General features: G+C 33.9%; 2 protein-coding genes, 1 long non-coding RNA gene and 2 other non-coding genes across 11 annotated transcripts; 3 read left to right on the forward strand and 2 right to left on the reverse strand.

The window, feature by feature from the left end:
• Positions 1-1,665: 1,665 nt before the first annotated feature.
• LOC121215048 (small nucleolar RNA R71) lies at positions 1,666-1,772 on the reverse strand. Its single transcript, XR_005910784.1, has one exon. It is a non-coding gene; the product is annotated as a small nucleolar RNA R71 (small nucleolar RNA).
• A 3,426-nt stretch (positions 1,773-5,198) lies between these two features.
• On the forward strand, positions 5,199-5,305 carry LOC121215142 (small nucleolar RNA R71). Its single transcript, XR_005910871.1, has one exon. It is a non-coding gene; the product is annotated as a small nucleolar RNA R71 (small nucleolar RNA).
• A 5,659-nt stretch (positions 5,306-10,964) lies between these two features.
• On the reverse strand, positions 10,965-14,881 carry LOC107909938 (protein indeterminate-domain 5, chloroplastic). Of its 4 annotated transcripts, none has more exons than XM_016837650.2 (4): positions 14,601-14,881; positions 14,047-14,299; positions 13,283-13,679; positions 10,965-12,332 (listed from the first exon to the last, which is right to left on the reverse strand). In XM_016837650.2, exons 2-4 carry the CDS (start codon positions 14,201-14,203, stop codon positions 11,120-11,122), a joined length of 1,767 nt encoding a protein of 588 aa, XP_016693139.1. In that variant the 5' UTR covers positions 14,204-14,299; positions 14,601-14,881; the 3' UTR covers positions 10,965-11,119. The 4 variants fall into 4 exon arrangements, with proteins under 4 accessions (XP_016693139.1, XP_016693137.1, XP_040944189.1 ...); XM_016837648.2 differs by having other exon boundaries at positions 13,283-13,682; XM_041088255.1 differs by having other exon boundaries at positions 14,439-14,881.
• A 929-nt stretch (positions 14,882-15,810) lies between these two features.
• Positions 15,811-24,440, forward strand: LOC107909937 (uncharacterized). 4 transcript variants are annotated; one of them, XR_005910259.1, is made up of 10 exons: positions 15,815-16,186; positions 16,280-16,327; positions 16,421-16,528; positions 17,023-18,178; positions 19,212-19,263; positions 19,423-19,513; positions 22,483-22,704; positions 23,080-23,192; positions 24,074-24,129; positions 24,203-24,440. It is a non-coding gene; the product is annotated as an uncharacterized lncRNA (long non-coding RNA). The 4 variants fall into 4 exon arrangements; XR_001687407.2 differs by lacking the exon at positions 23,080-23,192 and having other exon boundaries at positions 15,824-16,186; positions 17,023-17,360; positions 18,103-18,178; XR_001687405.2 differs by lacking the exon at positions 23,080-23,192 and having other exon boundaries at positions 15,818-16,186.
• A 1,867-nt stretch (positions 24,441-26,307) lies between these two features.
• LOC121214561 (uncharacterized) lies at positions 26,308-27,430 on the forward strand. Its single transcript, XM_041088339.1, has 2 exons — positions 26,308-26,785; positions 27,411-27,430. The coding sequence occupies exons 1-2, from the start codon at positions 26,308-26,310 to the stop codon at positions 27,428-27,430; spliced, it is 498 nt and encodes a 165-aa protein (XP_040944273.1).
• Positions 27,431-27,712: the final 282 nt, after the last annotated feature.

Below are 27,712 nucleotides of genomic sequence, written 5' to 3' on the forward strand. Positions count from 1 at the left end.
AATAAGTCAGTACACACAATCCTATAGCATGCCAACTGTTTCCAACGATTTCATCAAGTCACAAGGCCAAGATATCTATAATGTCATCAAATATTACTTACCGATTATTTGCACGTATTCACTACATAATCATATAATTAGCACATTATACACACTATCACATAGCATGAGTAACATATCCTCATATTTATCATCACAACAGCCATCACAACATGTTCATATTTCATTACATCGTAATTCTTTTTATCATAATTATTCATGTTTATTCCTTATATCAAGTTTATATTATTTACTAGATCTATGAGAAACTAATCCTCCTATGGGGAATTAGCGAATAGAGGTATGATTAATTAACTATTTTGTAGGGGTTTTTTAGTGGATCAATTGTTCAGGAAAAGAAGAACATAAAACCCTTGTCTTGACAACCCTAGGAAGTCATTAAGGTGAGAATTAACCCAGATTTGGTATGGCCTATTCTTGAACACCTTAACTCTGAATCGGTCTGGATTGTAGGGTCGAGAGATAATTAGTTCTTACTGACTCAATATTCTAGTAAAATAATCAAAAGATCCTGTTGGGGTATTGACTAGTTGATTGAACAAGAAAACCTGAGATGACAATTGAAAATGATTATTCAAGCAAGCTAATAACTCATACCCAGATTTGATACATTTTACTTTTTGATTTCCAAATTTTATTTATTTTCTTTCTTTCTTTACATATTATTTTTAGTATAGTTTACCATAATCATTCTTTTTTATTCTTCGTACTATAATCTAATTAAAGTACTAATTAGATCTATGTATGTTTAAATTAGAATTAATTTAGTGCTCGCCTCCCTTGGGTACGATCCTCAAAGTACTTACCTATTTTATTGTAACTATATTTTGTGTAGGATTTCTACTCTAGACGTTAGTATGTCTGGAGGCAGTCAAGTTATTGACGTCATTGCTGAGGAGGTAACGTCACTATATTAATTTTAATTTTTGCATGTTAATAGAATAATTAGGAAATCTTTAAGTTATAGCAACGAATTTATTTTTCTTATTTTCTACTAAACCTGTATTTCTAGGTTTAGTGTATAACTCGAAGTAGGGAAACACCTATAGAGCCAGTCATAGATCTAGATACAATAATCTGAAGAAATCGTCGACAGCAACAACAATAGTAGCAACAACAAATGCAAAATCAGTTACTTGTTGGAGGCAATCTACCTGCACGTGAGAATCCATTGTTCGAAAAGGCTAACAATAATAATTTAGAAGATCCACCATAACTACCCATAAATATAAATATGGATTGTAACAAGAGGACTCTGAGAGAGTATGCGCTACCGAATTCAGACATGGTTCAAAGGAGTACAACAAAGCCAACCATCACGGCCAATAATTTTGATATTAAGGCAGCTATGATCCAGAATAATTTACAATTTCACGGAACAATGACAGAGGATATGAGCTAACATCTAAAATAGTTCCTCTAGTTTTTGATACTTTCAAATGTAATGGGATCATTGATGACGCTATTCGTTTTTGGTTGTTCTTCTTTCCATTAATTGATAATGCATTTTCTTAGCTAGATTCACAGGCACCAAGATCAATCACAACATGGGATGAACTCGTAAGGAAATTCCTACAAAAATTCCTCCTCATTAGCAAAACAGTCTAACTAAGAAGGGAAATTTTAATGATCAAACATTTAGAGGGGGAAAGTTTTCATGAAGCATGGGAGCATTTTAAAATGTTGATTCAGAAATGCCCACACCACGGTTTGCCTGAGTGGTTACAATTGCAAATTTTCTATAATGGGTTAGATGTGCATTCAAGATCAGGATTAGATGGAGCAGCAGGAGGTGCCCTAATGAACAAAAAGTATGAAGATGCGTACGAATTAATAGAAAGTATGCACTGAATTCCTACCAGTGGCGAATTGAATGATATACATACGGCCAAAGACCATCTACAATGAAGGTTGTCCAGGAGTATGATAGATATCAACAATTAGTGGATAGAATCAACCGAATAGAGGCTAAGAAGAATACATTATTTTTGTATGAAGGACTCAAAATGATCTTCCACTACATCAATAATCCTACAAAGGATGTGAACTACATCAGAAATAGGGGTAGAAATCCCCATTCGAATACATACAATCCCGGATGGAGAGATCACCTTAACTTGAGATGGGGAGGAAACAAAAAAGGAGGTAATAGTTCTAACCAAACTATCAACCTCCTTATTTATAGAAACCTCAGGAAAGGGCCAACCCAAATGACCATACTGTATATGGTTAATGTCTTGATAAAATCGAGGGGGAGATGCAGTCAATGAGAAAAAATGTGAAGCAGGTGAAGTCTGAGTGCACCAATTCAAAGAGAGCACTGACTAAAGTTGAATATCAGATGAACCAATTGATGAGCATTATGGGTGATATAAAAAGATAAATTGGCACATGTATTCCTAGTAATACTGAAAATAATCCTCGTAGAAAAGGGAAGGAGCATGTAAAAACAATAGCACTCTGATCAAGTAAATTACTGAGTACCCTAGAGAACCCAACTCAAGAGGTAAATATGGAGAATACTGATGATCTTCAAGAAGAACCCCTAAAAGCTGATGATGAACCAGAGTTAGAGGAAGTAGTTACAACAGCAGTTGAACCAGAAAAAGAGACAATTAAAGATTCTACTGTTGTAAAAATACCGTTCCCTCCAAGGTTAGAGGAAAAGAAAAATCGAGATGATGACGAGTTGGTAAGTTTTCTAAACTTGTTAAAAACATTAAATCTCAACCTGTCTTTGATTGAATTGATTTAAAAATTTCCTAAGTACACTAATTTTTTTAAATAAAATTATGTCTAGGCGTAGGAAAATTAAGGTATGTGAACAAGTTAATATAAGTGCTTCCTGTAGTACTACTATTTCGAAATAGGTTCCCCAAAAGTTAAAAGTTCCTGGAAGTTTTACTATTCCCATAAAGATAGGGAGCATTCATTTTAATAGAGCTCTATGTGATCTAGGAGCTAGCATTAATTTAATGCCTTTATCTATTTATGAAAAAAATCAGGTTAGGGAACCTTAAAAACACCCAGATAACACTACAGTTGGCTGATGGATCCTCAGTGTATCCGAAATGAGTACTAGAAGATGTGTTAGTCAAAGTGAGCAACTTTATCATTCCAACTAAATTTGTAGTCCTAGACTTTAAAGAAGATCGAGAGATACCAATCCTGTTAAGAAGACCTTTCTTAGCCACTTCAAGGTCTACCATTGACCTAGAAAACAAGGAATTAATAATGAAGAATAATGGTGAAACCAAAATCTTTAAATATGGTCACCAACAGAGTAGGGAAGGTAGGAGGAGTGGCATAACGGGCAATGGACTTCCTCTAATCCATGCAGGTAAAAAAAATAGGTCCAAGGAAATAGATAAGTGAGCAAAGGTGGAGTGGAGCGACGAGCGATGGGCTAATACTAAAAGAACCAGAGAATCATCCTTATATTTTTTAGAAACCATAATACTCTAGAAATTAGAATTTTAGGTGAAAATAGAGCCAATATTGCCACACGGTAACTCTGTGTCGCAACACCAAGGGCAGAATTGATAAAATTGAGAAAATAATCTTGTTGTTGCGATATAGACTTTGCGTGTCGCGAAACCAAAGCCAGTATACCCAGAAATTTAAAATTCCAGAGTGTGTAGCAACATTGAACCCCTGATGTCACGACAATAGTAAACTTACATGGATGTTGTGACACGAGACCCTCGTGTCGTGACATCGCTGTAATTTTCTACAAGGTTGACCCGATCCGTTTTCATAACCCAATGGGCTAACCCAATATTATACCCAATTTTTAACCCCCAAAGTATCAAGTTTTCCCTAAAAACAACCTAACCCAACATTTTAACCTTTCTTAAAACTGTAAACACCTTAAAAACTCTCTTAAATATAAAACCCCTTTGCTATTAGTTAAATATAGGATTACCACAATCGGGGGAAAACAAAGCACTAGAAGGAGTAACCACAAATGAATAGTATAAGCAATCCATTGCATTTTCTTCTATGGTTAAGGTTTCCTAACTTTTATTTTTACTATTTCATTGGAAACTTTGCTTGTTAATTCGTTAGTCATTGAACTTGAAGAAATATTCAAAATGCCTCCATGAAAGGTTAGAAGAACTAATGAACTAGAACCTTCTACGGTTCCAAACCCCTTTAATTTTTTAAACCTAAACGTTGAAAAATAGTTTGTAAAACTTCAAGAAACAATGTTTATTCAAGAGAGGGGCTTTGAACCATTGATTGTTCTCTGTCAGGAAATATGGCATTTAGTTAGATATCATAAATGGGAACGTTTTTGTACGATCCCAAAAGACTTTGTTGTGGTTCTGATAGTTCAGGAATTTTATGCATCATTACGGGACCAAGAGCCTAGAAAAATCAAAGGTCATACATGGGAATTAATACGTGTGTGAGGGAAAGATGTACAAATCAACCCTCAAGTTATTTGTGAATTTTACAATGCTCTATTCTATGAAAAAGATTTTATAGAAGAAACTGATTTGGAATATTTCCAAGACATAGATATGGGTAACATTATAAAATTTTTAACATAGGGAATGGGTGAATGGAAATGTCACCTAGGTACCGATATCCCAACCTCCTTTAATCAAGCAATAATGTTTCCTGAAGCAAAAATGTGGCTACAATTTCTGTTCACTAGAATAACTCCTGCTTTGAACGTTTCTAATGTCAATACTTTTCGAGAGGTTTTGCTTTACTCTATTTTGTAGAAAAATAAATATGCATCGAAATGTTGATTTACCAAAATATGAAACGATGTGTTAACGGCTGTGTTACCAAAATAACTACAGTTGTAGCACTCGATGCAACACACGACTGCTTTCATTTCCTGAACTGCAGTTGGTCTCTTCATTGTTTTGATCATATTATTTAAAGATGATACCTAGATAGTGAATAAAGTGATTACATCAGGTTCCATGGTGCTAGCAACTTTCTTTCCAGTCTCAACTCGTATGGTACGATATTAATAATCATTGTTGGCAATCCGTTCTAAAATATCATACGCTTCATTGTAAGATTTACCCAACAAGGTACCATTGGTAGAAGCATCAACTATCATTCTCATATGTGTATTCAACCCATTATAAAACATCTCCATTTGTGTCCAGTGATGAAACCCATGCATCAAACAATTATTAAGTAATTCCTTAATTTGTTCCCAAGCTTCATATAGTGTTTCATCCTCTAATTGCCAAAAAGATGTGATGTCATTTCTATGCTTAGCATTCATATTTGAGGGATTATACCGTAGAAAAAAGATCTGGCAAAAATCATTCCATGATGCCATTGTTTCTAACGGCAAAACATTTAGCCACGCTCTTGCACGATCTCTCAAAGAATATGGAAATAGTTTAAATCGTAAAGTGTCTTCAGGAACACCCTGTTGTCTAAATGAGTCACAAACCTCTAGAAAAAGTCTTAAATGTAGTCTTGGATCTTTAGTGGGTAATCCACCAAATTGTCTTACTATTTGCAACATTTGAAACATTACCGGTTTCAACTCAAATTGCTGAGCTTGTATGTGCAATCTGACTATCCTGGATTCAAATCCTCTAAAATTGGAACAACATGCTCTCGAATTGGTCTGTCACAACCATCTATCACATGAGGAATAGGAGGATTAACATCCTGACCATTTGTATTATCATTGAGAACGTGATCATTCAGACTAGGATCATTCCCTTCTCTAGCCATGTTTCACAGTTCTTTTCTCCTTCTTCATAACGTTCTATCGATATTTGGATCAAAAGAATATTCTTCATTAGTAGGAATGCCTCTTCTTATACATTGATGACAAACCTGTAAAAATTAAATACAACTAAGTTAAATAAAACTAATGGAACTAAGTAAAATAACAAAACCAAATTTCACCAAATTGTTGATGCTCGGCAATGGCGTCAAAAACTTGTTGCATGTGAAATGGTATGTGAATTGTGCAAGTATACACGTCGAATCAAGTAATAAAGTGATAAGTGAGATCGTCTCCATAATGATCGGTTAAGTATAAAATGGTCAAGTTATTATACTGAAGTACGATTAATGTTATGGCAAAAATAATGTTGAGACTACAGTAGTAATTTGAAAGAATAATAATGTGTAATAACTGATAAATGATGGAAAATGCTATGACAAGACAAGAGTAAAAATGTAATGGTAATTACGAGAATAATTATGTTAATAATATCCAAACAAATAAATAAACAACTGAGAATGCTATGGCAAAGATACTACGACAAATAATAGAGGTTAGAGGGTCTACGATGTTGAGTTGGAAGGTCGAGATTACTAAGAACCTGCCCTTACTGATAGTAATGCCTTGGCAAAACTGTACTCGATTCTACTACTCAAAAAAGTTCTAAAATGGTCTACTTCTTTCTAGAACAAAACCTCAAGTTACCTTGCCTTAAGGGATATATGTCTATAGGCCTTTAACACGGTACCCTGCATTGATTTGTTTTCTTTCCGTATGAACGCTACTCTATATCTAGATGCTGCTACAAGTATTCGGTTGAACACTTGCTCATATAATTAAATTTCAATCTCATTAACCTAACCCTGTCAGAATTAGATTAATTTAATGAACATGATGTACACCCATCTATGTCAAGAGTTTGAAAACATGCAATTTTGTAAAGAACCATTGAATGAAATAGTATATTTAAAATAGATTCCTGCTTCAGTCATTAAAGAAAATAAAGGTTTCATCTAGTAAGCTCAACCTAATGAGATTTAGCTTATGGTTTGGCAGTCAAAATTCAAATAAAAAATATCATTCAACATTGTTTCAACAATTCAATTAATGAAGAGCAATCAAGAAATAATGGAAAAACTTTGGGAGGATAGCTTTCGCTTATCCAACCTACACTCTAGCGATACAGTGTCCTGTGGTGGCTGAGAGGGTCTACCTATGTCTTCCTCTTCTCGACTCTACTCAGCCACGACCCTCTATTTTTGCCTAAAGATCTCCCCTTTTTGTTGTTTTCCCTTCTTTAAGGTGTCCTCTTTAGGCTTTTTATAATCTTTTTCCCTAGGGTAAATCAAATAGCCCATGATTTTCTTCCCTCTTTTATAGGCAGATTTTTCTGGTATAAGTACAGTTGGGCTGAAACTGATATGCGTTGAGTATTGACTCGGTCTTCTTCCTAGAATTGTCACGGCATCCATGTTGACAAACTATTCAACCTTGTGCAACGACAAACCTTCACTCCTCTACTCCCTTTCCATATCTTGCACTTGTCGATTACTACAAAACAAATCTTTCCTGCAGACAATTAAAAGTAACATCCAAGCTTCTTATACAACATTCTAAAAATGCTAAAGTAATATCCTAAAATGCAAATAAGTTAACTTAAGTACAAATAATTGACCCAGTCTAAAAGCATGAATTATAACTCTTTTCAAGAGTTATTAACTATATTGGTTTCCATAGCCGAGCCATGGTCTTACACCTTGAACCTCTTAGAGGTGTCACTCCGAATGACCTTATTGCCATCACGGTGTCGCCCCATAGAGCCTGCTAACTGTCGTTACAATATTGCTCTATGGAACCTAATAGCAGTCAGTATCATCTCATCTTGTATCCACCTTGATGCTCGAACACCAAAGTGGCCCTCCTCCAGCAAGGCCCGGAGCTTCACACATCACAGTTTGCTCCTAGCATTCACAAATAGAAGAATCTTAACGAAATTCAAATTTCTTATTTTCCTCAATCAATTCATCCATTTGTTGTCCTAACCTTAATGCTCGAACATCGCAATGTTCCCTCCACAAGGTCTGAAGCTTCGTACATCACGGTTTACACATAACAATACCATATGGTGGTATGTAATAGAGTTACACTTTTTCCCATCCTAACTTCATCTATCCCGTCAATTATTTCCCTACATTTTAATAATGTGATATATGCATTTCACTTACATACCAACATAGAATACGTTACAACTTTAAACATGCTACGTATATTGCACTACTTTGGTGAATACCCATACATCAAGCAAATTTCATGCAGACTTCTCATACACAGCCAACAGAGTTCATTTATCATCACCGCACTTATCACAAAGTAAAGACAGTTGCTAATCGTTTTAACAATGGAGTACAAAAACTCACCTTGCTTTCTTGGCCTCGACAACTTAGCTTGTCCAATGCTAGAGCTTCTTTCGTTCTAGCAGCTAAACGTGTCAACCATTCATCGGTTAATCTAATGGTGGTCAATCTTTAGAAACCAAAATCCTTAAATTATATAGACGCTTTGAGAGTCTTACTCTACTCATTTCTTTAATACATAAACCTGGATAGAGAAAATGAAGCATACTAGTTCCTCAATTTCTCTACCACCAGACTTAGATTCACACCCTGACTGCGACATGCAAAACTTTCTTCATCTGCCTCCCCTTCTTCTTCAGAACGACTAAAGAAGATGATGCTACGGGGAGGAGAAGATTTATAAACAAAATTGAGAAAATTTTATCTCCATTCACGCCCTTATATATACTCCTTAGGCACAGTCCTTACTTGCCTTTCCCACCATCCATTCCTAATCATTTTGTCTCTCACTTTGGAACCAACCAGTTCCAATCTAACTGAAGTGGAATCAAATTCCAACTATTTATAATTCAGCCGCTAAAATTTTCTAATCTCCCATTGGAGTCCCACAATTTACTAGTCCTTTCAATTTAATCCTAGATTTCCCAACTTTCGGGGTAATTAGGATAACCGGGAGTTACACACTCTCACTGTACCAATTGTTGATACAGAGTATAACAAAGGAGGAAGACAATGTGGAACAAGGAGGAGATCAAGGTGATCTAGTGGAGGCCGGTTCATCTGTAGAGATCGAGAGCCAGAATAAGGACAAAAGGACAGACTGATTGAAAAGATAATGATTTTGTCTCTCACTTTGGAACCAGCAAGTTCCAATCCAACTGAAGTGGAATCAAATTCCAGCTATTTATAATTTAGCCGCTAAAATTTTCTAGCCTCTTATTGGAGCCCCGCAATTTACTAGTCCTTTCAATTTAATCCTAGCTTTCCTAACTTTCGGGGTAATTAGGGTAACCAGGAGTTTCACACTCTCACTGCACCAATTTTTGATACAAAGTATAACAAATGAGGAAGACAAGATGGAACAAGGAGGAGATCAAGGTGATCTAGTGGAGGCCAGTTCATCTGTAGAGATCGAGAGCCAGAATAAGGACAAGAGGACAGACTGATTGAAAAGGTAAATGCTTAGACTAACTCTAGGGTATAAAAATGGTCGATCCCTTTTCTATCATTTTTCGGGGTATTTATAGGAAAAAGTCTCATTGTCTATTGGTATGATATTGGCTAGATAAGTATTTAATCCCGTTAAACGTGTAATGAATAATCATGGACACATATTATGGGATTCTATCAATATGAGGTAATTAAGCCTAAATAGACTCCTTATTGTCTTAGAAGTGTATTCACGTTAGGATAACATTCTCCTATGAACACGAATAGTAGGTTCCGTTTGAAGTGGGTCGAATGATTATACTTAAAAAATCAATGCAAAGTCAACAATACCTTTAAAGTTCTACACATGGAGAAAGGAATACCAAAGTTAAAAGCCTGCATGTTATCAAATATTACTATAATAATCAGTCAATCGAATTAATAGGAATATATATTTTTTAAGAGAAATGATATATGTATACACACAAAATACAAAATAAAATGCTTTTTTTTTTTGAAAACAAAGGAAATGTCATTATAAAACAGTTATATGCATATATTTAGGTGATTGTGTACATATAAGATGATCACCAATTTTTGCTTACATACATTACAAGTTAGCCTTCAGAAAAAAAAAGTAATTCAAAAGAAAATAATTGAGAAAGTGTTTTTTTTTTCTCTCAGCATAAAAATTAAATAGAAATGGAAGATGACCACAGGAAACAGTGGAAACTCAAAGATGATAAAACAGTTCACTCCAAAACAAAAATCACCCATCGATTAATTAAAAATTTGTTTTTGGTGTTTTATTAATTAGTCCCGAATATTAGTCCTGTGGTTAGGTATTAGGTAGCCAAACGAATGATCTTTAGATCGAAATTCTATAGAAATTAAAGGAATAAAATAAATGATAAAATAATCATTCACTTGTCGAATGTGTTGGAATGTAGTCAACATGTCAATATTCTTCAAGTCATCAACTCTCCAATAAATTATTGTGATTTGGTAATAACACTTTTATCATTAAAAAGAAATGTGATTAAACAGAAATAAAATAATTAGTGAAACCAAATATTGAAGTTGATCAAATATTGAATTTGGTGAGCTTAATTCAATTATAAAATTTGATATCCAAATATACTATTTGTAATACAATTTTTTTCTGTTCAATTAATCTACTTTCTGTATATGTAACATCGATCTTTTATCTGAAGATGATCATAGCTCTAGAAAAAGATTATTGATTGCTTCAACTAACTAGATTAATATAAGCATAGGTTCATATATATTACTATCTGGCTAAAACAATAAATAGATAATAAAATCGCCAATATCTAAGCATGATTCAGACGGAAAAATATAAATAAACCTATTGCTACAAAGTTCAAACGTGGTAATATTATGAGATCTTTGTTGTGTTGGTAAGCAGAGGCTTTAGAATTTTGGACGTTCAAGTTCAACTCCCTTTATATATTCATGTGTAAGTTCTTCTCCAATTTTATCCTTAATTTTTTTAGTAAAAGTTAAAATTTGAACTTCCTAACTATTAAAAATTACAAACAGTAAAAGTAAATCTGAAGCTTTTGGGCAAAACTGAAAAGACGAGGAAATTTCCATGTAATGGTAGGGAAAGAGAGGGAGAATCTTGAAATCTCTGTTAATGGCGGAAATCAACGACAAGATCATGCAAAAGAAAATGACTTTATTAATCTTAGCTAGAGTAAGCATTAAAACAGTTTATGAATGAAACCCTAGTTCATGCCATAAAATAAAAAGAAATAAAAAAGCAAGAAAAGAGTTGTTTCCTTTTTTAATTCCCTACATATTAAACCCTACAGAGCTACGCTTGCCTAGGCGCTTTGGCAAGTTTTGCATGACCAAAGTGTTCAGTATTTGGTTGAACTGATGATTTCATGTCAGGTTCCAAGGAGCTAATGTTGATCCCATGTTGTTCTCTCTGCGAAAAACCACCACTAATGTTTCCAACCATTCCTCCAACGCCTAGAAAATCCAAGGTCAATTTATCAGTCCCGCCTATGCCTGCGGCGAGATTTTGATGCAACTTTGCCTCGTTAACGTTGCAAAAGTTAGCATTACTGCTTTGCGGTTCTAGTGTCAACCCACTTCCATTGAACCCTCCGAAGTTGTTATCTTGCCCATGGCTTGGGCCGCCGTCGAAAATGGAAGAGTTACCATTTGCTGCAAGTGAGTTCATTAATCCTTGCAGATTGCTATCATCCTCCATATGTGATCGTAGGGTTTCACTTCCATTGCCACCCTCGAAATTACTGCCGAAGTTAGGGGAGAAAACAGGTCTGTCGGATTTAGTCCCACCTGATAATGAGCTTCCTAATCCCCTTAGCAAAGTGGAAGTAGTGTTGTTGCTTGTAGTTGAACCTATTTGAGCAGCTTTTTGAAGCAATGCAGTGGCCGACATATGTGGAGAGATGTTCTCATGTTGCATGGAAGTGGTATAAAGAGAGGACATTCCTGAACCAACCTGATCTCCCATGTTAGAAGGGAACAATGCGGGCCCTTGACCGCCACCTATTTCACTGGTACTTATGCTGCTTGTAGCACTGGTATTGGAAAAGAAGCCTAAATTGAAAAAATTGGATGAAGTGGGGGAATTGTTAGTACTTCCTTGAAGGTCAGGAAGTTGCATAAGCCCATGCAATGGTTTGTTGGGATATAATCCGTGCCCATGGTGAGATTGATGGTCTTGATGAAAGCCTTGGTTTGCTGCCTCTGCCATGAAGAACATAGACGATGGCATGTTCTGTAATGAAGAAGGGTTTGATGGAGAAATAAGGTGATCGAACTTTACCGCTCCAGATGTACTTCCCAACCTCAACAGATTACTCGACGGTTGAACTTGATTCTGGTCTTGCAGTGGCGGAATTTGAGAACCAACATGGGATAACCCTAAACTCATGTGATGATTACCTCCAAAGAGGTGATGACTGCCCATTGTGCTTAAGTTGGTGGGGTGTCTAGCACTCTCTTGAGCCAGTGCATCGCAAAAGGCCCGGTGAGTAATAAAACTATCACGTCTGCAGTAGTAGTAAAGATAGAAGATAATTTTTCGTCAGCTTTGATCAATAAGGCCCAAAGTTAAAAGGGGATTAATGTCTAGCCATTTGAGAAACGAAACTAGCCTCATTGTAGCTAACAAATGCTTGGGGATGGGGGACCTTTACATTGAAGATCATGTGTGACCATTTGCACTAACTTCCAATATTTTAATTGAAAACCGAGAGAGAGAGAGAGAGAGAGAGAGAGAGAGAGAGAGAGAGAGAGAGAGGGATATGGCGGGTACCTAGAAACAAGAAATCACAAGAAAAATAAATAATACGACAATATATAGACTTCCATTTTATTGAAGTAATGGTGCTGTTTAAGGTGGAAAATAAAGCTGAACAAAATTTAAGTTTCCTAAGAAAAATAAGAAGGGACAAAAATTCTTGGTTTAACCTGAAAATGATGAATGAATTCAAAGTTGAATTTCCATATTGAGGAATGGGTGTTTAATAAATGAAGTGGGGGAATCATTTCCTGGTTGATAAAAATCCAGATATCTCATAGAAACCTATTAATTCCTGGGACTGATGTCTGTCATAAGTGGAAGAAAACCCTGAACAGTAGTCAATCATTCATGCAATTAAAAGAATATTTTTCCATAAACGTGAAAAGCTTTTAATGTAAATGACAAAAACATTTTCAGTACCCTAATGCTAGCTAGCTTAATCGATGTTGACTTTCAAAATGACTGGTAAAATAAAGCACACACATTCAAATCGATCCACGAGCTGCTCAGTAAGGGAGAGAAGAGAAGAGACCCACAGGCCAAAAACCTAATATCTTTGTATGTATTTTTTTTACGGTGGGCAAAAACCAAGGAGTTAGCAGCAAAGGGCAAAGGGGAAGATCAAACCAAGGCGGTAAACATACGTACAGAAAACTCACATGAGCTTCCTTCCTGACAACGTTAATGATTAATTACCTTGAGAAAAGAGTGCCACAATCACATCTGTACTCTCTAGTGCCGCAAGTCTTTGAATGAGCTTTCCAATCCGATTGCACGGCATACCTCTTGGAACACTTCTCACACTTCCATTTCTTCTCACCATGTTTTCTTGAGTAATGCTTTTTGATGCCAGTGAGGTCGCCAAGTGCCTTAGAAGGGTCATGGTGGACGCATGTGGGTTCTGGGCAAAGATAAACTTTCCTCTTCACTTCTTTTGTTGTCTTTTGTCTTAGCTTCCAAGGCAGATTGTGTCCTCTTCTGTGGAGCTGTAAATTTTGCTCCCTTTGGAACCCTTTGTTGCATACCTCACAAATGAACCTGTTTGTTGCCATTAGAGTCTTGGGAGATAGTGCTATCACTTCCGCATCTGGATCTGCTATTGAGAAATGACAAACAACAAATCATTAGAAAAATAGGGGATGAAAAACAATATATATATAAGGCTTAATCGAGGGAGTGAAAGAATAACCATCTGAGAACTGTCAAGATTAAATCATGATGAAAACTGACAAATTTTTAGATTAGGGTTCATTGAGAGGTAATATTCATTTTTTTAATAAAAAAAAGAAAGAAAGGAGTGAACAAGAACAAGAACATAAACCCTCTTTCTCTATTGACTTTACTCATTGGATACTTGAGCTAAAAAGCCTTAGGGAAAAGAAAACAAACAAACAAACCATAATATTTTTTTTCTGCTCAGCAAACAGACCATAATCAGATGTATGTAAAGAGATACTTGCATGATGTTCCAGGGTGATTTCTCTTTCTCTTCTGAGGTGCAGTGGTTGGAGCAGTTGACGAAGTGGGTGTAGCGGTGGATGATTGTACTTGCATCATCTGGTTTTGATTTTCTTCCCTGGTTCCAAAAAAAGGTGTGGACGATGAGGCGGCGGCCATCTACAAAGCTTATTAATTTTATTAGCTTGCTTGCTATCGTTTCTAGTTTCTTGTGGTTAGCCAAGCTGCTATTTCTTTCAGTTCTTCTTCTGGGTCCTTCAATACCAGCAAAACCAGAATTAAAAAATCACACAAAATTACCATAAACATAAAAGATTTCAGCTTTTTCTCCTATGGTTTAACCAAAGCAAAACTAAAATAAAGGGCTTCTTGCTCCCTTATAGGGGAGTTTTACCTCCCTTAACTTCTTTGAAAATCTTTTCAATCCACTAAGAAACAACAAGGCAAAAAAAAGAAAAACTTAAGAGTAAAAACCCAACAAAATACGAAGAAGAAAGTATATAAGGAGACAGAGAAAGAATCAAAAGCTATCCCATATGCATAAACAAATACATACATAAGGTCATCCCATATGAATAGTAAAAGTAGGATCTCTCTTTCTCGATACTCTGTGGTCTAGTTCGTAGTAGTAGTAGAATCTAAGTTTTCCTTCTTTTAACCTCCAAAATAATCATTTCAAGTAGAAAAAGAAATGAGAGTAAATTGAGGGGATCGATCGAAAAGGTGGGTTATTTGTGTCACTGTTGAAGCAGCTAAAATTTATGTCGTGATTCGTGATGCGGGGCGATACGTTGGGGGGCCACCGATCGAGCTGTAAGCCTTACCTTTTGAGCGCCCATCTCTCCTTCTCTTATTTCGTATCTTCTTACATAGCATCAAGACAAGCCTCCCTTTCGTCATTCCTTCCCTTCTCTTACATGTTCTCTCAATATCTTTTTTTTTTTTTAAAATTATTTTCACCCTTTTTTATGTTTATTTTGTGTACCCTTTTCAATAATTTTCTTTTCAATATTTTTTTTGGACGGTGAAAGGTGTATACTTTTTTATTGTGTCAATTTTGTTCTATTTTTAAATTTTCTATGTTTTCTTTTAAAAATTATTTTAAACTCATTCATGCAACATGAGTCTTAATATTAATGAAGATAATCATGTGGTATCCGAATAAATTTGTTACATGATATATTTCGTATTTTATCCAAAAGAGTATTATGTATTGCCTTGCTAATGAATTTCAAATAAATTTATGAGTTAGTTCTTGATATATATTAGTAAATATTATTTTTTTTATTTTATGAGCAGTTAAAAATTATCATATGTTATATTTATTTATTTTCTATTATACCTTAACTTTCTTTATTATCAGTTTACTTTTGATTAGTGTGACAAATATTTTTAATTAAATTTAATAAATAATAAATTAAGAAATTCAATTTAAATACAATTACAAATAAAATATATTTAAATAATTATAATTAAATAAAATAAGCACAAAATACTACAACAAATTAAGTTTTTAGCGACGTTTTTAGTAGTGTTTGAATCGAAAACGCCGCAAAGGTCAAACATTTAACGGCCACTGTATTGAAGAATGCCACAAATATATACCATTAGTGGCACTAACCGAAAAACGCCACAATAAGTCGTTATATGGTGGCGTTTGTTGAAATAGCGTCGCAAGTAGTACATATTTAGCTGCATTTTATGCTACGCGCCGCAAAGGTACACCAAATAGGAACAGTGTTACCGGCGTTTTCCCCATAAACACCACAAAAGGTAAAACAATAGCAGTGTTTTTGCATCAATGCCACAAAAGGTTAAAAACAATTGCGGCATTTTTATCATAAACGCCTCTAAAGGTAAAGCAATAGCGACGTTTTATCCATAAACGCCGCGAATACTTTTTAATTTTTATTGAAACGCCATTTTTATAGCTAAGCCCCCAACTCTTTTTCCCCAAATCATTTTCCCCAAATCCCTAACTTAATTTTTTCTTTTCCATCCATTTGCTGCTGGTTGTCTATCCAGTGATCCGTCTGCTACATCACCGTGGACTGTGCATTTGCCATCAATCTCTGTCTCCTTCGTTGATGTTGCTCCGTCCATTGCAAAAGGATTTTCGATCCAAACTTGCTTAAAAAGAAAGTACATTCTACTTTTCTGCATTTATTTATAGGAGAAAATTCTCCTCAGAAAATGTTTGGATTCTAGTTCTCATGGAATTCATTTTTTATGCAGCTAAATGATAAGAAGCTTGCAAAAGAGTTGTATAAGAAGTATAGCGCGGTAGCTGATACTTTTCTCTTCATTCTCTTCAGGTTTCTAATTCTATATTTCAGATTGGTCGGAATGCTTATCTGTCCTATTATATTTCAACAGATCCATAGGCGAAAAATACGTGCTTGGCAAATAATATGTGTTTTGTCACAATTTGTTGATGATGATATAGTTGGAGAAGTCACACAGTGCTTGCAAATAGCTCTCTATGTAAGTAACTGTTGCTTCTTTTAGAAAATCTAATAGTACTTTCTTAACTTACTATAGTTCGCTTAAGTTTCATAATATGGTAAGTTTGATAAGTTGTTTAGGAGAGAATAACAAGTAATTTTTTAGTTTTGAAAGAAATTTCATGAAAGCCTATCTCGAATATTTTTCCTTTTCCTGAATGCCTGCTCTGGGTTCTTGTATGTAATGTTTAGTTTACTTTATAATTCCAAAACACTGAATGCTTCTATTTGGTGTCGACAGAGGTTATTGTTAGGTGGTTCCATAAATCAGGTAGTGTTAACACAGTAATTTTCTTATTTTGTTGCATATCCCTGGTAAATGTACTTGCTGTATGGTGCACTTTGTAGATTAATTCATTGGCTGCCATTGCTAGTTAGAAGAAACTGATAATACTGAATCGTCTTTAATTAATTATTTTGACTTTGGATTGTGTAACATATCTCCACTACTTTCTGGTCATATCTCTTTTGCAGAGAAAAAACTTACCTTCTGTTCGCCAGTATTTGGAAACATTTGCAATTAATATTTACATGGAGTTTCCCTCTTTGGTAATGCACCGTCTTAAAGTTATTTAGTAAATAAAGCTTAACATTCATGCATGAGATGTGTGCAGAAACACACATATTCCAACAGTTCAATCTCCACGACTGGTATCAATCATTCAAATCAATAGTTCTCTGCCCAAATAGTAAAAGGAAACCAAGGCAGTCCCCATTACCAAAGAAAAGAAAAGGCATAAAAGAAGCAGAAAGCCAGAGTGAAGCTTCTCTACAGTATCCTTTGCTATACCATTCTTCTATATTTATTTTCAGTAAGTTGGTCTAGTATATTTCCTTTGCCATGCATTGCAGCTGGTTGAGAGATGCAGAATTGCACTCTTGACTGATAAAAAAATTGCATTCAGTCATATTTAGGGTATGTTTGATTGAATGGGGAAGTGGAAGGATGGAAAGAGTAGAGTGGAAAGATGGAAAAGTAATAAATTTCAAGCATGCGTGATAAGAGAGAAAAGGAAGAAGAAAATATGAAAGATGACTATTTTTAATTCATAAATCTTTCTAAATTGGAATTATAAGAGAGAAAATTATATAGATAAAAATTAAGTGTGCATATTTTATTTTTTGGAATTTTCATTTTCTTTAATATCTTTTTTTCAACTTTACTAAGCAATGAATGGAAAGAAAATTAGATAAATAAAATATGCACCTTATCAACCATGCAATGTTTGTAGCAAGGCTCTTTTACAGCTAGATGTATGTTGGACCATTATCTCTACTTATGAACTGTGATTTATAAAGTATTTACTTGAAAGTTTGCATCTTTGTTTAGATCTATCCTTTCTGCCTCTATTTATGTTTATGTATGTATTAGCAAGTGTTCTTCGTGTGTACATCTTTAAATTCCAACGCATGCTTATCTTCCACGGTCATTTTTGTCTTCTAGCCGTATTGATGTCCTACGACACTTGGCCTTTGATTGACATGCTTGATCATAGGACCAGTTTTATTTGCCTTTGATGGTCTAGACAGCCTGTTATATCCCAACTCATGCAGGTTTATTCATGGTGTTCCTGTTGGACCTGTAAGTGATCAGTTCGGAGGGTTGATTTTTAACTTTATCTATGTGAAGGTACGCAGTTGCTTTGCGGCAGAGAGCTAATGCTATAATATATATATTTTGTTTAAATTTCTTTAGTGTTGATTGATTCAAAGTAGGTGACTGCTGCGTTTTGGGCTTGGTTCTATCTTTTAATCTCCTTTCAAACCCTAATAGGAATGGGTGATGATGAGCTGTTTGCATTTGGATGTCACACTGTACTCATAATTTTTATTTTCTTTATTTAGCTATGTGTTCTTTGTTGTTAACTACTCATTTTTAATTAATTTGTAATTTAGCTTCTAATTTGAAATCATTATCATTTTAATTTATTCATTATAGGATAAATCGGTCAATTCTCTTAAGTCTCTACCAAACAATTTTCTTTTTGGTTCTATTTCAGTTCCCTTTTTCTCATTAGTCCCAAAATTTTTGAAACATAATATTTGTCAATGGAAATAATATAATTTTAAGAAAAAAAGGCTTTCAAGTTAATAAAAAATTAATAAATGTTTTTTTATCCCATATATATATAAGAATATTTAAAAAATAGTCACTGAATATATACTAGAGTACGAGTTTTTTTATTTTACAACTAGGACTAGAAAATCATTTGCGGCCTTTAACTTGAAATTTTTGAGAGAGAAATTTGTATATAAGTTTGTTGCACAAAGGGACTATGCGCTAAAGGTATCATTGTCTTAGATTTAAGTCAAATTAATGATCGAACTTGAAATAAAACAATGAAGTAAAAGTGAATTTTGAGTTCTTAAATTTAAGTCTTATTGGAGTGTATTTAAATTTTGTTCAATGATCGAACTTAAAATCAATATCAATTAAGAACTTGATTATTATTATTGAAAGTATTTTCTCCGCCTTTATTAGTTCAGTTAAAGTATTTTCTCTGAACCTAGTCTTGTGTAGATTCTGAAGATGAAATATTTCTAAATTTAGCCACTTGGTATGCATGGATCAACTTTGTACAATAGTATATTATCTTTATCAAAACTTGTTTTATGCAGTTGATTTTGTTTTGGAGATGATGTTGACTTTGGTTTGAATGCAGCATATGCATCCCAAGTTAATAATTGAGAAGAGTTCAGATCTGAGTGCGGGAGGTACATGTGCAAGGCTTAATTCCACTATGCATTCACCAATTTGCAATTTTGCATATGCATCTAACTGCTTGGGATTCAATAAATTTAAATAACATGAATTAATATATATTAATGACAATTTATCTTATCATTTATTTATTATGTTTTTTATTGAAACAGTGAATTGGATCCCTACAAAAGAAGTATTCGATAGGCTCATTTGAATTGTCTAATCAAACAACTTCATTTTAAGCTCTCCTTAATTGCATTTGTAAGTACTTCTTATTACTTACTTGTTTTAATTTAATTGAATTAAAATTTGAAATTGCTTGTTTATTTCATTTGGTTGTGGTAAATTTATTACTTATATGTTTTAATTAGAAATAGAGAATTAGAAAACAACCGAATTAGATACTTGAATTATAATTGAATTCAGTTTGATTTTAATTAAAAATAGTTAAAAATATTGAATTCAATTTATTTCTTATATATTTTTATAGTTTATTACTTATATAATTGAATAGGTTTATTACTTCAGTTTATTACTTGAATTATAATTGAATTCAATTTGATTTTAATTAATAATCTATAAAAATTTAGACTATAAATATATGAAAAATATTTAAAAATATTGATACACCTGAAATGGTACTCCAAAACATGTCTGTACTAGAATGCACCAGTACCAAGACAAAAATGGTATGTCCACTAGTACAGTAGTGTCTGCCTTGGTTTCAATTCACAACCAAACCTTTCTTTCGTTAAATTCATAATAATAACTATTGAATTAATAAAACCAGTAGCTAATTATGTTGGGTTATTATTCGCTATATTGATACTAGAGTTTTTTTAACTCTATAAAGAAGGTTAATGGTCTATTCATTTTCTGCAAAATGACTTTCAAAAATATATTTCTTATTTTCCATGTTTGTGTTGGAGCTATTCTGGTTGCATGTAGTACAATAGTTACAATTGTGCCTATAACTGCTTAGGAACCATAACTTGCCATATTTGTTATTGACAATATTTTGAACAAAAACAGTTGGGTCATGATTAAGTTGATCTCGTGGAAGTGTGTTGGCCCGTCTATGAAGATTGGTTTTATGGAGTAATAAATAAAAGAAGATTAGATTCAACCAAATCATATAAATCAAATCCCTTGTTTGATAGAGATTGGATTAGATGACTTGAAGAATGTCTTGAAGATCTCTTATTTATCCTAAACTTTATTAGGATATTTGTAATCCTATTTTGATGGTTACTTTCGTGGGGATTTGTATGGTAATTTATCATTATCTCAACAAGCCTTAAATACATATACATTGAGTCTTGACTTAGTTAATATTTATGAGATTTTAACACTTTATTTTGTTCACAAGGAACCTATTTAGTGAGTGCATTTTGCAAGTAAAACATAAGAAAGTCACTTGGTTTTAAAGCTAAGTTTTTAGGGGGTGGAGAGTAATCTAGATCTGAAGTACAAGTGTAAAATTGCTACATAGTGAGTTGTAAGACTTAAATCATTCATTGCACAAGCTTGAAGATAGTAGACTTAAATCATTCATTGTACAAGCTTAAAGATAGTAGATTGTCTCTCTCGGCAAGCCTTACAAACATATGTGAATATCGAACTACATAGCCAATCATCTTTTTGTTTTCATTTAGTTGTTATATGCCTCAGTTATAACTGCTCCTATATCACTTGCAAAAACCAAATGTATTTTCAATTTAGGATTAAAGCCTAACACTTAACGTAGTTAGTGGTGTTCATGGTGGTTTTTTTTCTAGTAATTTAAAGTTCATTTGTTTCACGTTCCCAAATGTTGGATAGATCCAACTACTTGTATTAGAATGCAAGGATGAAGGCCTTTATTAAGTTTATGAATGAATAGGCCTGGCGTATAGTTTGTACTAGATGAGAGCCACCTGCAACTAATCGAGAGTCAGAACTCCCATATCTAAACTCACATATGTTAGTAATAGTGCCCTAGGCTTATTGTATGGACGCTTTATTTTGATTAAATGAATTTATTATTATTATTTGCATGTTTAATAGATAACAATATCCTTGAATAATTTTATTCTAAATGTCCTTAATCGGTCGTTGTTGTGGGAACAACAATGAATTAAGAGTAGTATGGAATATGATAGATATTCATGTGATGAATATGTGTTTGAGAAACAAATCATATTGATATGTATTTGTTGAGAATGAATATTGGACCGACCCATTTTGAGATTAATATATGGATCAAAGTCATAAATTAAATCTCTAAACAGTTGTGTCATTAAATCATTAGACTTGAAATCACTGTAGTTCTCAACATGAGGAATTTTATGTTTTGACATAATCAAATGTTGTCTTTAAACTGAAAACTATAGAAGTTATGCTTGAACATAATTAGAATCATGGAGTGAGATGTAAGTGATTAAAATGGAATTTGTCCCTCTTATTATAAGAGAAATATCTTTGGTCCCTTAGACGATTGAGACTGAAAAATGCATGGCCATGCTTGAATGAATTGATGGAGATCAATGTCATTCGTTTTGTCAGTCGAATTGGGTATCGAGAAATTAAAGATAGAACGATATAAGGTTGACTTTATCCATGCCTTATACTCTATCTAGATATCGCGAGACAAAAGGATTATGTCATGAGTTATTTTTAGGCCAACATTAGTTGAACCTATAGGGTCGCACATTAAGAATAAACAAGAATGATTAAGTTTATCACTCTCTTTAAGTAATTTAAAATGATACGATTGTTTTAAATTACGAGAAATAATCAGTTATTATTTTTATTCGAATTTAATTTTTGAAAACTTAAATTTATAGTCAAAATGATAACAAATAGTAATTTTGTTACTATTTCCTGTTAAATTCGGATATAATAATAAACGAGATAAAAAAGGGTTTGATATATTCCTTATTAGATAAGGAAATATAATTTAATTATTATTTAAAAGAGTTTTATATAAATAATAATTAAATAGAATTTAATTATCTTTTATTTAAAATAACAGATAATTAAATTCTATTTAATTATTATTTAAAAGAGTTTTGGATAAATAATAATTAAAACAGAATTTAATTATTATTTAAAAGAGTTTTTAAATTTCAAGATAAAATATGATATTTCTTATCAGACAAGAAAAGAGATTTTGAATTATTTAAAATAATTTTAAATATATATACAACCTCAAATCCAGTTTTGCCCAACCCTATATATATGTGATATAGGTACACTTCTCCAGTAACACAAGTTTTTGGCTATCGGCCGTTTGAGAGAATAAACCAAAAACATTTTTAAGAAAACGAAGTTGGAACTAACATTCCATTCGACCATTCGTCGTTCGTTCGAGTGCGGATACTTGTAGAGGGCAGTCGTCTTTCAACAATGTAGTACCTTTGGAGATCCGATTCAAATCAAGCATTAGTATCTAGAAGTTTAACGAAACAAAGGTAATTTTCGTTATTCCCTTTTCGATTTGCATGTATTGCATGATACCTTTGGTAGTTTATGGGATATCAATTTTATTTTCTGTCGCATTATGTTCGTATAAGATTTGAGCTCTATCCCGTATCCCAATATGGGTATCAGAGCATCTTGCTTTGCGTATTTATCGTGCTTGCACTATGTTTGAATCGCATGATGTAGTATGTAGTGTTGCCTATTGCATGGTGCATAGTATGGCCTTTTAGGTTTATATGAATGCCATATTATTTTGTTTTTTTTACAAGGGGTTGTAATTTTTAAATACGGCCTACATGTTGTCTTGTTTTATTGTAATTTTATTTCTCTAATAGAAGTAAATTTTATTGTATTATAACAAGAAGACATTGTAAACCCCTTTGGAGTCATGCCATCTGACCATGATGATGGAGGAGCTAAATGACTATATACAAGTTGGTGGTCCAAGACGATGCCATGGAGATGCTTATTACCTTAGGTTAACTTTTTATTTTCATTTTTTATTATGAAGATCAATTTAGATTAAGGCCATACTATGTCACGTTTATTTTAATGCATATATGTGATGTTATGAATATGGAATTCCTTGGATGATATCTATTAGTATGTGATACTCATATTTTGTTAATACATATATACTAAATATTAAAAAAATCAACAAAGATCCCTCACATAAAATTTTAAGTTTATATACCATCTATTTTAGAATACTTGTCAAGGCTTTTGTCATTTTAATGTGGGTTCTACAAAAGTAGGAGAACATTAGGTTATATTAGTAAGACAAGATGGGTAATGGTGTTACTCATATATTTAAAGTGGTTTAACTTAATTAGACTATCTGTAATAATCCGTTTTTAGTAAAATCAGAATAGTAGTTTTAGGACCAAAAATTTGAAGTCAGAAAATTTGTTTTATTATTACTTTACTGCCTACAGTATGATAGTATTACCGTATAAAAATTTCATTAAAAATTTTACCATTTACATGCTCAATTTGATAAAAAGGACTAAATCGTATAAGATGAAAAAGTTGTGTTCTAATGGCTAAAGATATTAAATAGCTATAGAACTTAAAAGTGGAAGTCCTTATATGATAATTACCCCATAAATAGTGATAGTGGATGTATATGGCTTAACATTTGTGTAATTTTTGAAGTTTTTAAAGGATAACTAAGTAATTAGGTAATTAAAGATAAATAAAATAAAAACAAAACATCATCTTTTTACTTTCATCTTTCAACTGAATTTAAAAGAGAAGAATAGCCATTGAAGAAGCTAGGTTAAATTGTAAGTTAAATTGTAAGTCATATGAACTTACTAAGCTTAAATGCTTACTCTGTGTTATTTCCGTGTTTTATAGTGAATCAGAAGCTCGTTTGGGTTGGAAGCTTGTCGGAGCTATTACTTGATTAAATGGTAAGTTAAATTCTAAGTTACAGGAACTTACTAATCTTAAATGCTTACTCTGTGTTACTTTTGTGTTTTATAGTGAATTAGAAGCTTGTTCGGGTTGGAAGCTTGTCGGGGCTATATCACACTATCCATCGGCTCTTTTGGTACATTTGGATGTTTAATTTTAGTTATAATGGCATGTATAAGTATTTTTGGCTAATGTTGTCCTATGTGTTTGAAGTGTTGTAATGGTCATTTGACTTTATTGAGTTTTGGGATTTTGATGAGATAATGGTTTAGTTTTACATATATGTGAATAACTTATTTATGAATGATGATATTATAGCTCAAATATGCAAATGATAAGTGTCACTATGATGTAGGTGAATATGGTATTTTGGTGCACTAGATATTTGTAAATTATGTGACTAATTAGAGCTAATTTTTGCATGCCATATATGGTACATTTTGGTATAGTTTTGGTCAAGCCTTTGTTGATCAAAAGATCAAATTGTGTTCATAGTTATACATATATATATTCATTTGAGGTTCCTAAGGACATATTGGTTGTATGTGATCATACCATATTTATTAAGCTAAAATATGCTTGGTTTTGGAACCTTATTATAGCTTGTATATGTGTGTATTTGTGATTGTAGAAATATACCAATTTGGGTGAGTAAAATGACTTGAAAAATAAACTATTTTCGTCCACACGGGCGTGTGTTTCAGCCACGAGTGACACACGGCCAAGTGACACGGCCGTGTATCCCTTGTAGCTTTAAAAGGGTTGCAAGTCAGGCTGTTACACAGCCTAGCACACGGCCTGGCACACGGGCGTGTGAGGTTGTTTTAGAGAGTATACGGCCTAGCACACGGGCGTGTGGCTTGGCTGTGTGACCAAGTCAGAGAGTTACACGGGCACGGACACTATCTGGGACACGACCGTGTGTTCCCATTTCAAATGCTCACACGGCCTGAGACACGGGCGTGTTTCCTGGCCGTATAACCCTGCAGTATTGAAAATTTTTACTATTTTTTGAAAAATTCTCTAAGTTTTCGATTTAGTCCCAACTCATTTCTAATGCATATTTTGGGCCTCGAGGGCTCGTATATGGGAAAATATGAATGATTTTGATTGGTTTTTTATATGAATATTGATATGTTTTGAAATGTTGAAATTTCTGTCTGTTTGATCTATAAACTCTAGTAATGCTTTGTAATCCTATTTCGGTGACAGATACGAGTTAGGGGTGTACATTTATTGGTACTAGAGCTACGGTTAAGTCAATTCTCGAACTGAACATAGAATGTAAGAGTCTAGCTATACATGCCATTATATAATCTGTGATAGTGTGATATTACTTGACCTTTTTAAAACAAGTTTTCATATAGCAATGACATCCAATCGAGCTGACTCCAATGAAGTAGAGAGTAACGCTCAAGCCTCTATTCACGGAGTACATTGAGCGGTACAAGGCACGTATCTGAGGGTTGGAAGAAGAGGTTAAAGAAGCATTTTTCTAGATAATGAATGAATGGTTTACTGAGTTTGTACGGACGAATCTGGCTACTCAACAACCTCCACCCCCTCTTGCTCCTCAATTGGTTCCCGTTATGTCTCAAGGTATGGAACCAATCTGAGTTAGTAAGCCACCTGCCGATAAGATTTGTAAATACCGGGTTGAAGAATTCTGAGCTACTACTGAAGATGTTCTCAAGAGAGCTAAATTTTGGTTAGAGAATATAATTAGGATTTTTGATAAGTTATCTTGTTCACCGGCTAAATGTGTTAAATGTGCAGTGTCGTTATTGGAAGATTCGACTTACCAGTGCTAGAATACATTGATTTCTATTATGCTGAGAGAACGGATCACCTAGGAATTCTTTCAAACCAAGTTCCGAAAGAAATATATTAGTCAGAGGTTTCTAGATCAGAAACGTAAAGAATTTCTTGAGCTTAAACAGGGCCATATGACTGTGTTAGAATACGAGTGAGAATTTTTAGACTGAGTAAATATGCTCGTGAGTGTATTTCGACCGAGACTGCTATGTGTTTGAAGAAGGGCTAAACGAAGACATAAAGCTACTAGTTGGGATTCTTGAGCTGAAAGAATTCATTGTATTGGTTGATCGAGCACATAAAGCTGATGAGCTCTATAAAGAGAAAAGAGTGCTGATTTTGAAGCTAGAGACTCAAGAATGAGATCGACTGGGAAGTCCTATCAGTTAGTATTAAAGAAATCAAAAGAACATTACAATTTTTCTACAGCTTCTATTGGTTATTCTAGTAGAGATAGTGGTACCCGACGCTCTAGTCCAAAACCTCAGGCTACATCTGTAGCAAGTGTGGGAAGTGTTAGAGATGTTTGGCCCGAGTGCAAGCATTGTAAGAAACCACATTATGGTGAGTGTCAATTAAAGAATGGAGCGTGTTTCAGGTGTGGCTCCTTAGACCACTATCTTAAAGATTGCCCAAAGAAATTCGAGAAAGAAAAAGCTCAGACCATGAGGCTGAGCAACACTGCTGCAAGAGGTAGACCACCTCATAATCCGGGAAATGTGAGTGGTAGCCATGGTGTTACAAAAGATTCTGCTGTGAGATCCATGGCACAAGCACCAGTTAGGGCTTATGCTATTCGCACAAGAGATGATGCTTCTGCGCCAGATGTTATTACTGGTACTTTTTCTAGTTTTTTATACTGATATTACTGCTTTGATTACTCTGGGATCCACTCATTCATATGTGTGCACGAATTTAGTGTCTAGTAAGAATTTAAGCACCAGTTAGGGCTTATGCTATTCGTACACGAGAGGATGCTTCTGCGCCAGATGTTATTACTGGTACTTTTTCTATTTTTATAATTACATTATGCTTTGATTGATCCGGGATCGAATCATTCATATGTGTGCATGAATTTAGTGTCTAGTAAGAATTTAAGCACCAGTTAGGGCTTATGCTATTTGCACACGAGAGGATGCCTCTGTAACAGATGTTATTACTGGTACTTTTTCTATTTTTTATACTGATATTACTGCTTTGATTGATCCAGGATCCACTCATTCATATGTGTGCACGAATTTAGTGTCTATTAAGAATTTACCTATTGAGTTCACTGAATTTGTGGTTAAAGTATCGAAACCCTAGGTCAGTATGTGTTAGTTGATAAAGTCTGCAAGAATTGTCCTTTGATGACTTGGGGTTATAGTTTTCTAGCTGATTTGATGTTGTTACCGTTTGATGAATTTGATGTGATTCTGGGCATGGATTGGCTAACTCTACATTATGTTGTTTTAAATTGTAGACGAAAGCTTATTGTATTGAAATGTCAGAACGGTGAGACACTTCGTATTGAATCAGATAGTCCGAGTGGGTTGCCTATGGTTATATTAGCTATGTCGGCACAGAAATATGTGAGAATGGGCTGCGATGCTTACATTGCATGTGTACTTGATACTAAAGTGTCTGAATTGAAGCTTGAGTCAGTACTAGTGGTTTGTGAGTATCCTGATATATTTCCAGATGAGTTACCTAGATTATTGCCGATTAGAGAGGTTGAGTTTGCTATTGAATTGGTACCGGGGATGTCACCAATATTGATAGAAC

This window comes from Gossypium hirsutum, chromosome D02 (assembly GCF_007990345.1).
Source record: "Gossypium hirsutum isolate 1008001.06 chromosome D02, Gossypium_hirsutum_v2.1, whole genome shotgun sequence".
NCBI classification, from domain to species: Eukaryota; Viridiplantae; Streptophyta; class Magnoliopsida; order Malvales; family Malvaceae; genus Gossypium; species Gossypium hirsutum.